This window comes from Lycium ferocissimum, chromosome 2, assembly GCF_029784015.1.
Source record: "Lycium ferocissimum isolate CSIRO_LF1 chromosome 2, AGI_CSIRO_Lferr_CH_V1, whole genome shotgun sequence".
NCBI lineage: Eukaryota > Viridiplantae > Streptophyta > Magnoliopsida > Solanales > Solanaceae > Lycium > Lycium ferocissimum.
Window position 1 is genome coordinate 44,042,097 of NC_081343.1, and position 12,286 is coordinate 44,054,382.

General features: G+C 34.9%; 1 protein-coding gene across 4 annotated transcripts; it reads right to left on the reverse strand.

The window, feature by feature from the left end:
* Positions 1 to 5,253: 5,253 nt before the first annotated feature.
* Positions 5,254 to 11,522, reverse strand: LOC132039147 (pentatricopeptide repeat-containing protein At1g06710, mitochondrial). Of its 4 annotated transcripts, none has more exons than XM_059429697.1 (7): positions 8,135 to 11,522; positions 7,364 to 7,606; positions 7,083 to 7,264; positions 6,872 to 7,003; positions 6,663 to 6,761; positions 5,595 to 5,843; positions 5,254 to 5,447 (listed from the first exon to the last, which is right to left on the reverse strand). In XM_059429697.1, the coding sequence occupies exon 1, from the start codon at positions 11,415 to 11,417 to the stop codon at positions 8,439 to 8,441; it is 2,979 nt and encodes a 992-aa protein (XP_059285680.1). In that variant the 5' UTR covers positions 11,418 to 11,522; the 3' UTR covers positions 5,254 to 5,447; positions 5,595 to 5,843; positions 6,663 to 6,761; positions 6,872 to 7,003; positions 7,083 to 7,264; positions 7,364 to 7,606; positions 8,135 to 8,438. The 4 variants fall into 4 exon arrangements, with proteins under 4 accessions (XP_059285680.1, XP_059285675.1, XP_059285688.1 ...); XM_059429692.1 differs by having other exon boundaries at positions 5,595 to 5,913; XM_059429705.1 differs by lacking the exons at positions 6,663 to 6,761; positions 6,872 to 7,003.
* Between the last annotated feature and the right edge of the window lie 764 nt (positions 11,523 to 12,286).

Here is a 12,286-nt window from a genome sequence, read left to right on the forward strand (position 1 = left end):
TATCTTTAGCGATATAGAATAAGATATTGAAGAAGAAGATCCAAATTAAGAAGAAGAAGAAGAGGTTCTAATTGGGAACTCAACAGTTAGGGAAGAAGGCTGAGGAAGTAGAAGGATATTGGATGGGGGGGTTTTATGATAAGAGAAGACAAAAAGAGGTCGAAGAAGTCCAAAAAGCAAATAGGGGTGGCTGCCACCCCCACCTATAGCTACTTTTCCCTTTAAATTTGTTTTTTCACATCAAATGATAGCTTTACTAATCTTTCTTCTCAAGCTCAAACAACAATAACTCCCCTCTCTCTCCGAAAATTAAATAATGGCCAAGATTAACTCAAAAGGTATGTAGCTCATAAGATGAGAATTGTTTAAGTCACTGAGGGGTCGTTTGGTGTGAAGGATAAGCAAAAATAGTCTCGGGATAAAATTTTAGTGCCTCCTTATCCCATGTTTGGTTGGAATAAAAATCCGGAATAACTAATCCCGGAATTAGTTATCCCGGGATTCTAGCCTTATTTTATCCTACCTTGAGGGTGGAATAACTAATCCCGGGATAACTTATCCCGAAAGTAGTTACCCGGGATAAGTTGTTTCCCAACCAAACGAGCCGTGAGACCTTATAAGAAGATTAAATTCTGATCTCACCATGTAGCAAACTCAAAACACCCTCTACTCATCCATACCCGCCAAATGGAGTGTTAAAAACATAATATAGGGGGCTAATATCGGTGAAATTAAGTGAGCGTTTGGACATAAAAATTGTGAAATCTGAAAGAAAAAAAAAGTAATAATATGTATTTGTTTTCAAGTTGAAAATGTTATTTGGAAATTTGAGTTGTGCTTGGACATGAATACAAACTGGAGTTGTTTTGATTCTCCCTCGGAAACAAGAAATTCTGGTCCGGGAGGGATAACATCAACCACTTGACGTCATCAACCACTTGACGTCCCTCCGACACATCCATTATGTTAATTTTTGTGAGTGATTTGGAGCGAAAATTGTGAAAATAACTTTTTGGAGATTTTGGAATTCCGGAAAACTTCAGATTAAACTTCAATTGTAACAATTATATGTTCAAACAGTTTGCTAGAATAATATTCTGGAATAAAGTGAAAATATTCATGGCCAAACGGGCACTAAGAATTGGAATGAGTCTGACTCTAATGTCATGATAAGAAATGATTAGACCTAATTCAACTAGAAAAACTAGTTCATGATGTGAAGATTATCGAAGACCACGTAAGGAGACAAAACCTCATTCCATAACTAATGTAAAACAAACTCAACACTCTTTCTCACAGACTATCTAAATCTTTCTCACATGCAATGCACATAAAATTGTTGGTTGTGCGAACAAAGTACCACATTGGTAGCTGAAAATAAAAAAGAGCTACTTATAAGGAGTTTGATACTCTTAATGATGTGAGGCCTTTTGGGGAAAACCGTGCGGGCTTGGCCCAAAGCGGACAATATCACATCATGTTAAGAGTATCTTTGGACCGTTTTAGCCCAACAAAAATCATTAGATGAATACATATATTCTTAGACGAAATTAAGATGTAGAGTCAGTAATCTCAAAATATATAATTTGATATGTAGGTATATGCATGCATATTATCTACATATAGTCTACGTTAAACTATGTATAAATTAAAACAATACAAACTTTTTTTTTTTGCTTGAACTTCAAATTTTTAGTTGAGTGTCGACCAAACCATCGTCGAGCACCTGCTAAGTCTAGGTGTGACGTTGTTGGCTTGTCGTCTAAATCCATCGTATGCCACAAGTAGCGTATTTTTGTACATCTTAATTAGCGATATTCTATGCTTCAAGTTAGCGTATTTTTTACCAACATATAGGGATTAGGGGTAGTAGCCTAGGGGGTATTTGTGTAATAGCAAGAAAGACAATTCTTCTTTTGTTTGCTAGAAGAAGAAAAAGAACTGTCAAAGAGAAACTAAACTGTCCGTATGTATTGGCGGCTTTCGTAACTGTCAATCTGCTAGGAATGTTCCTTTCACATGCGTATTCCCACTCCCTCCTCGCCGATCTACCGACAATTCATCGCCTACGAACTCTCCTAATTAGTGTTGTACCTTAATATATATATACTCCTATAACTTCTCTATATATTTGGCTAAAACATATATTACTCTATTTTCAATATTCCAAATCGAATAAAATGTCGAAAGTTTTCTAAAGTTTCAGATGTCACCATACTATATTTTCCCTGTCCAAATTTATATGAGATTTTTTTGTTTTTAGTGAGTCCCAAAAAGAATGACTTCTTTCTACATTTATGTTTAGTAATAATTCAAATTGAAATTTATCTTTTTTACGAAATGATTTTTAGCCGTACAAATTTTTATGAATTGTTTTATACCACAAGTTTCAAAAGTGTTTCTTTATTTCTTAAATATTAAAAATACGGTCAATTTTAATATCAAACACTTACTCCTTTCGATTTATTACTTTTATTGCCTATTATATACTAAAAATACATTTTTATTTTTACTTGTCAATTTTAACATATCAAAAGAAAAACATATTATTTTCATATTTTATCCTTTATGTTAGTTACTTATTCCCCAAATTATTTCTCAAGATCTAAGACCAAGCATCAATTAATATGAATATTATGGTAAAATAGGCATACCAACGATTATTTCTTAGAGGATTTGCAAAATCCAAACTGTAGGATAAAAATGAACAGAGTGAGTATTTTATTAACTTTTGACAATGGAGCGAATACGGCCATGACACAGCTTATGCCCGACTGTGCTAGAAATTAAATCGGCGAGGAAAAATAAAGGTAGCATAGGGTGACGTGATGGGGCCTACTTTTGCCACGTGAATGAAAAGTTCCAACGTGGCAAGGGGTGGGGTGGGGGCAAGGATCACTTGTTGCAGTCTATTGTCGTTGTCACCAAAATTCCCTCTTCCATATATAATATTAATAAATCTCTTTGCTTTTCCTTTTCATCAATCTATCTTTTGGTGCTTTTCCTCTTTTTTGAGGTTTCATGTTCTTTCTTCATCTTCATTATTATTATATATATAAATATTTATTTCTACCTTCTCTACTACTGTTCTTCTCTTTAGTTTTCTTGTTATTGACAGTAGCGATGCGAGAATATATCGTTCTTGCATGGATCCCTAGGCTTCAAAGATATGGTATAATTAGATTCACTATATCATACATCAAATAATTTTCTTTTCTTTTGTTCATATTTTTGGGATGGTTTAACTTATGAATAGTGGAGGAGAACAAATTAGCAAAGAGGAAGGAGTTTTTAGTGAGATAGAAGCTACATTTAAGTGAAGCGAAGTTGCACTACAATTCTTTATTTCAAGTAAAGACGTTTAATTTCATAGAGAGATAAATAAATAGTTTAGACGGATTAATATCATTGTGATTACACCTATAATCTAATACATGTCATTCTTAACTCTTACGGAGTGCGCAGAAATAACCTTAAATCACAAATAATATAGTCGGGAGATAAGAGCAGTAAATATGTCCACTAATCGGTTTACCATCCCGGTAAAATGCATGTTTAGCTCTTTATATCAAACAAGTTGGCTATACTTTAAAAAGTAATTAATGTAAGTACAATTTGTTGTACATACATACGATAAAAAATCGGGTAATCAATTCAACGAAATAGAGCATATTATTAATATTTTATGTAAATTAGTCTGAATGCAATATAACATTGTTTAAAACTTTCCCGCTCATGCACTCAAACCTCATTCTATTATGTCAAAAAAGAGAAAAAACATATAGTTTTCTTTTTTTTTTATTTTTATTTTACGTACGTCTCACTGTTCACACTAATACTTTTATACTGTCTGCCCAAATTATGTAATCCAATCATAATCATTGGATGGAATGTCGAAGCAATTGAACTTTGTCATATTGGAAACTCCATAGAAAAAGAGGGACATAAAAGGGTTCTAACTTGGAATGAGGAAAGCAGTTTGAACATGTATTCAAAGTGACGTAATCAAAAAATTAATCAACGATATTAAACTACATAAAAAAATTACATCAAAGAAGAAAACACTTGCCGAAAGGATGTCTCATAATGCACAAAACGGACGTCACATGAATCGACAGCCCAAAAGAAGGAAAAGAAAAAATAAATTAAATATATGTTGGGATTATTATTATTATTATCAAAAGGCACAAAAGCATTCAGTTGTTTCCTTCTAATTATCAAAGTATTTCGTGCTCTTTTCATAGGCCGTATTATTGTTAATTAACTAACTTAATCTCCATAACAAAGACGTGTTAAGAATTAAGAAGCTTTATTTCCAAATCTTCCCCTGCATTAAAGCTTGTATATTACTGTATCCAACTCATCCTAAGATCTTCCATCATTAGCAACAGAATTTTATTGACTGATAATAATCATGCTGATAAAGTGAAAGCCCCAAAATTTTGATAACAATATTGGATAAGGTTTTTCAAAAAGAGAAAAAAAACGTCGAAGTTTGACTAGATTTGCATTGGAACATGAAAAAGAGGAAAAGAAAATTTTGAGTTACATCCTTTATAGGATTAATTTTACATAAAAAGTATAACCGTTGAATAAACTAATTTTGACGTTTTCCAAATCAAGAACTACAATTGTGTCGGAGTTGAAATGCTCCCAAATCTGCCTTTTTCTTTTCTCTAATTAGGAGTTACCAGACAACTCTCGTATTATTGCAGTTTGATCAATTTTGATCCTTAGAACCGGATCATAATACAGGTACTCAGCATTCTGCTTTATTCTTATTCTTTTTTCTGGTCTTCATAATTTGGAAAAACTAATTATAAATATCCAGACTTTGCTTTGAACACATAAAAGAAGAAAATAAACTGTCTTAGACCCTTGAAAAGAAGAAAATCCAAATCTGTATTGTCTTCTAAAGTTATTTCTTAACAAATGAAAGTGGAGCAAAGAGCAGGAAGTTAGAGTTTTGTTGGGTTCATACCGGACGTCCCATTACTTATGAGGAAATTTGTTTGAAAAGTAACAATTGTTAATAATAAAAGTGGCATTATCCTTAAACTTTACCAACACACAAGAAATCATGTAACACAATCGATTACGTGTCAAGTAATTCATTTATCTTAGAAAAACGTTTGCAATTGAAATCAAACATGAATTGTCGTTTTTGGCACCTAATGGTGCTCACTTCACGATACTTACTAGCACATACCAGAACAATTTCTTAAACTTTATGTGAACTCGAAATGCTTTGCGTACCCGAACATGTAGACAGACCTTTTATTCAATAACTTAGAACTCCAATAGTACAGAATCAAAGCAAGAATTTATCCTTATACATCAATTCCAATTACAAGGCATCTCAATGGTGGTCACTGGGATTACTAATTTACTACCACTAGATGATCATGCATCCATGGGTGAAACGGTCCGCTAGCTGCATCACTGGGCTGCAAAAAGAGAGAGAACGAAAGCTGTTAAGATATTTCAAATGTTGGCATACAAATTGTAAGATTGTTGATATAGTTCTTTCACAAGTGTAGAACAAAACTAAACAAGCATCATAGTCTAAAAAATTAAAAATCTTTAGTGTTTACCTTTGTAGGAGGAGAAGTAAAGATCCCAGCAAATTGTTCAGGTATTGTCCCTTCATTATCATTTATGCTTTGAGAGTGTTCTACAATTGTTTGTACTTCTCTTGGCATTGTGAAGAAAATACAACACCACTACTTGAAGAGATTCTAGTACCACCAACACGGAGATTTGTCTGTTTAAAAGTATTACTAGGAGCAGCTCTTAATCCCAAACATCTTACTCATCCAGGAAGCTCTTTCCCTAGCACTTAACTAATGGCATCATATGGAGAAAATTTCAGACTCATCGATAGTAGTTTGACTCAATGTGCTGAAGTTTTTCCTAAACACATACAACAATCCAGAAAATCTTTATCATGAATCAACATTTTGCCCACATGAGAATAATTAACTAATAGGCAGCATATTTTTTTTTTATGACACTAATAGGCAGCATATATTAAAGAGAAAGAAGAGTTTTCAATAGAAGAAAGACAAATTTAGCATTTACTACATAGATTTAGAAGGTTGCCAGCTTTCCATGTTGTGAATACTAGGAAATAAAAAAAAAGATATTAACATCAAAGAAACAAGTTTTGCAAGTAAAATTGGAGGTGGGTCAAAACATTGACAGTGATACCCATACTTTGGCTTGTAAGAAGCACATTTGACTTAGCCACCAGACTCAGTTTTGGGAGAAAAGTTATAGGACTGGAAATTTAAGTACCAAATGAAACTTACACCATACAACAGAAATTTTATCCTTTTAATCATTCCTATTTATGAGCTACATAACCATAACAGTTGCACAAGCAGCTACATCAGGTCTCCTCTTTCTTTTCTTTTTCCTTGCTTTGATTTTGGCTCAAACACAAAGTCCTGCATTTCTGGAGCATATAGTGGAGCATCACAGACTACAAAAGTTTGTTCAGAGGCACAGAACAAACTTGAATTTAGTTCTACAAAGTGTAGCAAGAGCTCCTCAAGTAACGGACCTATGATCCACGTTGTTACCAACATTACGAACTCATACCAAGATGCAATTAATGATTCTATTGCTAGAAGAGATAAAGAGCAAAAAGAGCAACTTACACATATTCTCTTGCCTCCTCACTCACATATGATCCATTGTTTCTTATGCGTGGCAAGATAAAGTTTTACTTGTCAGGGCTTTATCCCCGTGGCAGCGATCTATTTATGAAAAAGTTAAGTAGGAATAACTTAGCTAAAGTAGAAGGAAATAGTTACATGATTGGCAAGTTTAATCAGTAAAGTAAAATAAATAAGGTAACATCTTTCACCATTTCAGCCCTTCTCTAGAGTTAGGTTTAGACTTTGGAGCCACCGGTGTGTGGAACTGTTTGCTTCTTCCGATTTTTCAGCGTGGAGCTGTTTGCTTCTTCCGTTTTTTCAGCATTTCTTTTACACATATTCTAACAAGATACCTCAAAGTCAAATATACAAGTGAACACACATAAATACGCATCTGGATTTAAGTATCTAGATAAATACCTGAGTTTCTTCTTTGGCACGGTAGTTCACAAAGAAGTCCATTGATCCCGAGCAATACCTATTGGAACATTATCCATAATCTTATCTTTGCTTCTAAGTGGGTCATTGAACTTGTTCCACAACATCTTCCTACTTGCAGCCCACTTCTTTCCAATAGAGTGTGTCATAAAACAAGAACGGGGCTTCAAAATTAAAAATTGGTTAGTTTATCTTTTACATGCAAACAGAAAACCCAAACGCATTAAAATAAAGATACAATTTTAAAAACATAAAGCTTATACCTTCATGATATTATCAAAGCAGTGGTTGAAGTAGGACTTAGGTAGATCAGGCCATTTGTCAAAGCTAATTGGAAACATGGAACAATCAGCTGCTTAAAGACTAGATAAGCCTGTGAGAAGGCCTTGTGCTTCACCAATCGGTTGCTCTAGGTAATCAAATAGAGCGTCGATAGATTCTCCCCGAGATAAACTTTAACACTTCTCTAGTCCTCAGTTTGAGCCTTTTGTGATCTCCTTGTGAATCTTTCATTTGGAAAACAAATTAGAACAATTGTTGAAAGAAGCAGAAATAATATCTATTGTTCAATAAGCAGAAAAAAAGCAGCTGGCATCTCTCTCTGTCTCATATCTTTCTCTCTCTGTCTCATATCTTTACTTTGTTTATCATTTAATCAGAAAGGAAAAAAAGTTCCCTATCAGTAGAAAATAATCTTCAGACCAGCGGGCCCTTGAACAGAATCAACAGAGCTACTTCAGATGCCACAATTTCAATTACCACAACAACAAGAACTACTACAAGAAAAGGCAAGTGATCGTCCAAGAAAAGGAGTGTCACATACTGAACCAGCTTTAAAACACAACTAAAGGTTTTTTTACTGTATGTATGGATACAAAACAAACACAAACCCCATCAACTACCAAAAAAAAAAAAAACATAGTGCTCTGATTTCTTATTCATTCTCTGATCTATATTCCGACACGAGATGGTGCCAGATTACCTAATTCAAAACAACAAAGGCAGAAAATGTAAACGAGAGGAAGGCGTATTACCTATTGCATCTACACTCCAATGATGCAGACTCATGTTATGGAGCTTATGGGATGGTGCCACCTGTGAAGTAACCTGAACGGAAGAAGTCGCTTCAGTTGTGGCCTGCAATGAATTGAGTCGGTTGTGCTGTGGCCTGAAATGACCGAGCCAACTGTGATTCCCGCAACATCGTGCAATTTGCGGAGGTTACCAGTACCCTCCTCAAAAAAAACCTCCGCAATTTGCCCCCTTTTTTTGGTAATGTGCCATAGTTTGCGAGAGCATCAGCTAATGCGATAGTCTCAATGTATCATTTCTTGACTTCTAAAGGAGCTGAATGGTGGTGGATTTCGATGCATGTAACATGTAATACAAACTCTCAGAGAGTTCAAGTGCATTCTCCCATTTATTCACACTTATTAAACCCTTAATGAGGTTAACAAAGTCCGTCAGCTCCGGAACTGCACCTTTCTTTATCATGTCCACGTATAATTCAAATGCCAGATCAAGTTTGTTTGAAGCAGAAAGGCACTCAATCAAAGAAGAGTACATTTTCTTATCAAGATGTGGAAATGGTGAAGATGATGATATCTTTTTAAGTAGCTCAACGGCAAATTCAAGTCTTCCAGCTTTTTGATAGCTATCAATTAGAAGCCTATAAACTGAAACAATTGGAACGAAATTGCTATTGCTCATGTCCTCTAATAGACCCAGACTGATTAAGTAGTCTCGTCTGAAGCCTTCAATAACCTTAAGATGGCTGGCAATGTGTTTTGGCCAACTTATTTGTTTCATTTCCTCTAGGAGTTGAAGAGCGTCATCCAAAAGTCCTGCAGCACAACAATGCTTTATTGCAACTGAATAGGTTATGTAATTTGGCGCACAAGCCCTATTACCCATCCTCTCGATGAGTTCAAGACATTTATCCACTTTTCCAGCTTTGCCAAATCCATCCATCATTGCAGTATAGGTCACAACATTTGGATGACAGCCCTTTTCTTCCATCATCAACATAAGTTTATAAGCTTCATCTATTTTACCAACTTTACAAAGGCCATCTACCATCTCTGTGTATATAACAACATTTGGGGGGCAAGAACTCTCAAGCATTTTAGACAAGACTTTTACAGCAAGATCCAAACGTTTATCCTTAAACAGCCTATCAATGAGAGAGCTGTAGGTGTAAACGCTCGGACTATATCCACATTCTGACATTTTAGCAAATATCTCCTGTGCATCATCTAGCTTACCAACCTTGCAGAGCCCATCGATTAATGCATCATAAACAATATGATTTGGCTCGCATCCTTCCGCTAACATGACATCCAAAAGATTGCGAGCTTCTTTCACCTTGTGCGCTTTGCACAAACCATCAACCATAGCTCCATATGTAACAACACTTGGCTCCTTATTACCATCATCAAGATCAACCTTGAAGTACAAATCTACTTCAGGGGTATCTAAACTCCCCTTCATTCTTGCATAGATCTGGCAAGCCTTCTCTATGTGTCCAGATTTACAGTATCCATCAATCAAAGCAGTGAAAGTGACAATATTTGGGATGCATCCTTGCATTAACATTGATTCAAAGAGCTTATTTGCATCTGAAATTTTCCTTTGCTTGAGGTAAGCATGGATAATAGCTGTATAAGTCACTACATTAGGAGTACAACCCTTTTCAATCATTTCATTGAACCAATTACGAGCCTGTTGAATAAGGCCAGATTTACAAAAGCTATCAATCAAAATTGTGTAAGTATAAACATCTGGAACAATTCCATTTTTCTTCATTTCTTGGAACAACAGGAATGCCTTGTCCACTTTGGAGGCATTACAAAGAAAACAAATCACCTTCGAATATGTACTGGCATCAGGTACAAAACCTTTGCTCATCATTTCCTTAATAACACTAAAAGCGTCCTCATATTTTCCACATGCACAGAGGCATCGAGCAAAATTGACCACGTTGACTTTATTCAGTACTACTCCTGCAGTCAGCATTTCGCTATACACATTTTCAGCCAATTCTAGTACATCCTTGCTTGCTAACTCCTCATTGCCACAAATTCCACCAATCAATATGTTGTAAACTACGTATCCTGGCTGACAGCCACAGACATCCATTTTTTTGAGCAATTTATAGGCATACCAGTAATCTCCTGATATGCAATATGCATGTACAAGAGAATTAAATATTTTCTGACCTGGATAACAACCTTCTGAAATCATAAGATTCAGAACCCTCTTGACGCGACCAAGTTTTTTCCGGTTTAATAATGCACAAAGCAAAACTTGATATGTTACACGATTAGGAATACACGAATTAGTCCGCATTAAGTTGAGAAAATTCATTGCTTCTTCAAAGAAGGAACCTTCACATAATCCTGAAATCATATTAGTATAAATAACTGTATCAGGGACAAACTCTTCCTTGTCAATTAAATCAAGGGCTTCTCTCCATTTACCCACTTTGCACAACGATCGTGTAAAGCTATTAATCGTTTGCTTATCCATCTTAAAATTCAATGCTGACATCTCCTTGTATATTAAAGATGCAGTCTCCAAGTTATTTACTTGTAGAAACACCTGAAGCAATGCATTATAAGTCGCCCCCGAGGGCTTGTAACCGGAACCCTTGAGACTCTCTAGCTCCTGCAGTGCCAAATTCCACAACCCATTCTTGCAACACTTCCTTATCAACACATTAAGCAACTTTTCAAGCACTTCCCTGTCATCTTTTCCTATATCATGAACAAAATGTTCTGGTAGACCATTGTTTGCATCACATCCTATTGCATCCAATAAAGCATCATAAACAGATACATTATGCACATAACCAATTTGTCTACCAGCCCACTTAAAAAACTTAACACCTAATTCAGGGTTATGTATATTTCTCAAAACATCAACTACTAAACCAGGGTTGAGTTTTTCTCTAAACTGCCTAAGAGCTTTCTCAGTTCTATCTCCAAACCCATCATTACAGTTCCTAACAGCATTTATAACCAATAAAGCATCATTATCTGGAAACTTACCAGTCTCAGTTTTGGAGCTAACTGAACCCAAGATTGAATCTTGCAAGAAACCCAATTCTTGAACTGAAAAAGATGATTCTTTTAACTTCTTTTCTTCTTCTTGTGGAAAATATTGGTCATTTTCTTGGAATTTCAACTGTGGGTCTACCAATTTATCAAGGGTATTCTTGTTGCATATGAATCTTGAAGATATTTTCAATGGATGAAAAAGAAAACAAGTGGAAAGTGAGTGAGGAAAAGCATACTTGAAGAAGAGCTTTATGGTCATTCTACGGCTGCCAAGGGGTTTAAGGAGGCGCCCGACGACAGCCGTGGTTTAAATGACAAGTGAAAGGGCATTGGTATTCTCTTTACTAGGCCCGGGAATACAAAAAATACCACAAGTCAAGTATAATACTCATATTTCAGTCCATTTTAGTTGTTGTGCTTACTAAGTAATTGGTTTAAAATAGTACTATTTTCGTGCCATAATAAGTATCATTTTAGCTAAAAACACGCATATTGATAAATTAATAATGCAATGTGAAGTTTACCAAATTACTCTTATATAATAAAAATAAATTACTTTTACCTTTTGATTAAAGCATGCGCAAGAAGTAAACAATGTCAAATTATTATGTGGCTTTTTCAATCATCATTTAGATGTTACTTTATTGTCTAAGGGTAGAATTGGAAAAACTAGTCAATTTATGTCTTGATTTCTTAAGGGGACACTTATTATGAGATAAAAGAATTTAGCTAAGATGACACTTATTATGGGACAGAGGGAGTAATTACTTTAGTTAATTACTTAATTTTTATTTTTCCCTTACTCAATAAATGTGGAGAGCGATTTATATAGCGACAAAGCGAGTAGTATTAAATTTAGATTAAAGAATAAACAAGAATAATTTAATCACACCTATTTAATTAATGTCTTTTTAAGGAGCGTGCAAAAGAAAAACATGACAAGTAAAATAAATTACGTGGAGTATAAAGCAGTACATTAATTTTGTAGTTTCTTTTTTCATTCTATGATCTCCAATATTGTCTAAGGAAAAAAAAAATCATAAAATCACTCTTAAAATGTCTTGATTTGGGACCTAAGCATGGTTGGTACTAGCCTCCTCTTTTGCCGCCCCTGCTTCCCTAATCCAA

Bases quoted from the DNA above. Each gene is read 5' to 3' on its own strand.
- LOC132039147 (XM_059429705.1), bottom strand. From the start codon at position 11,417: ATGACCATAAAGCTCTTCTTCAAGTATGCTTTTCCTCACTCACTTTCC.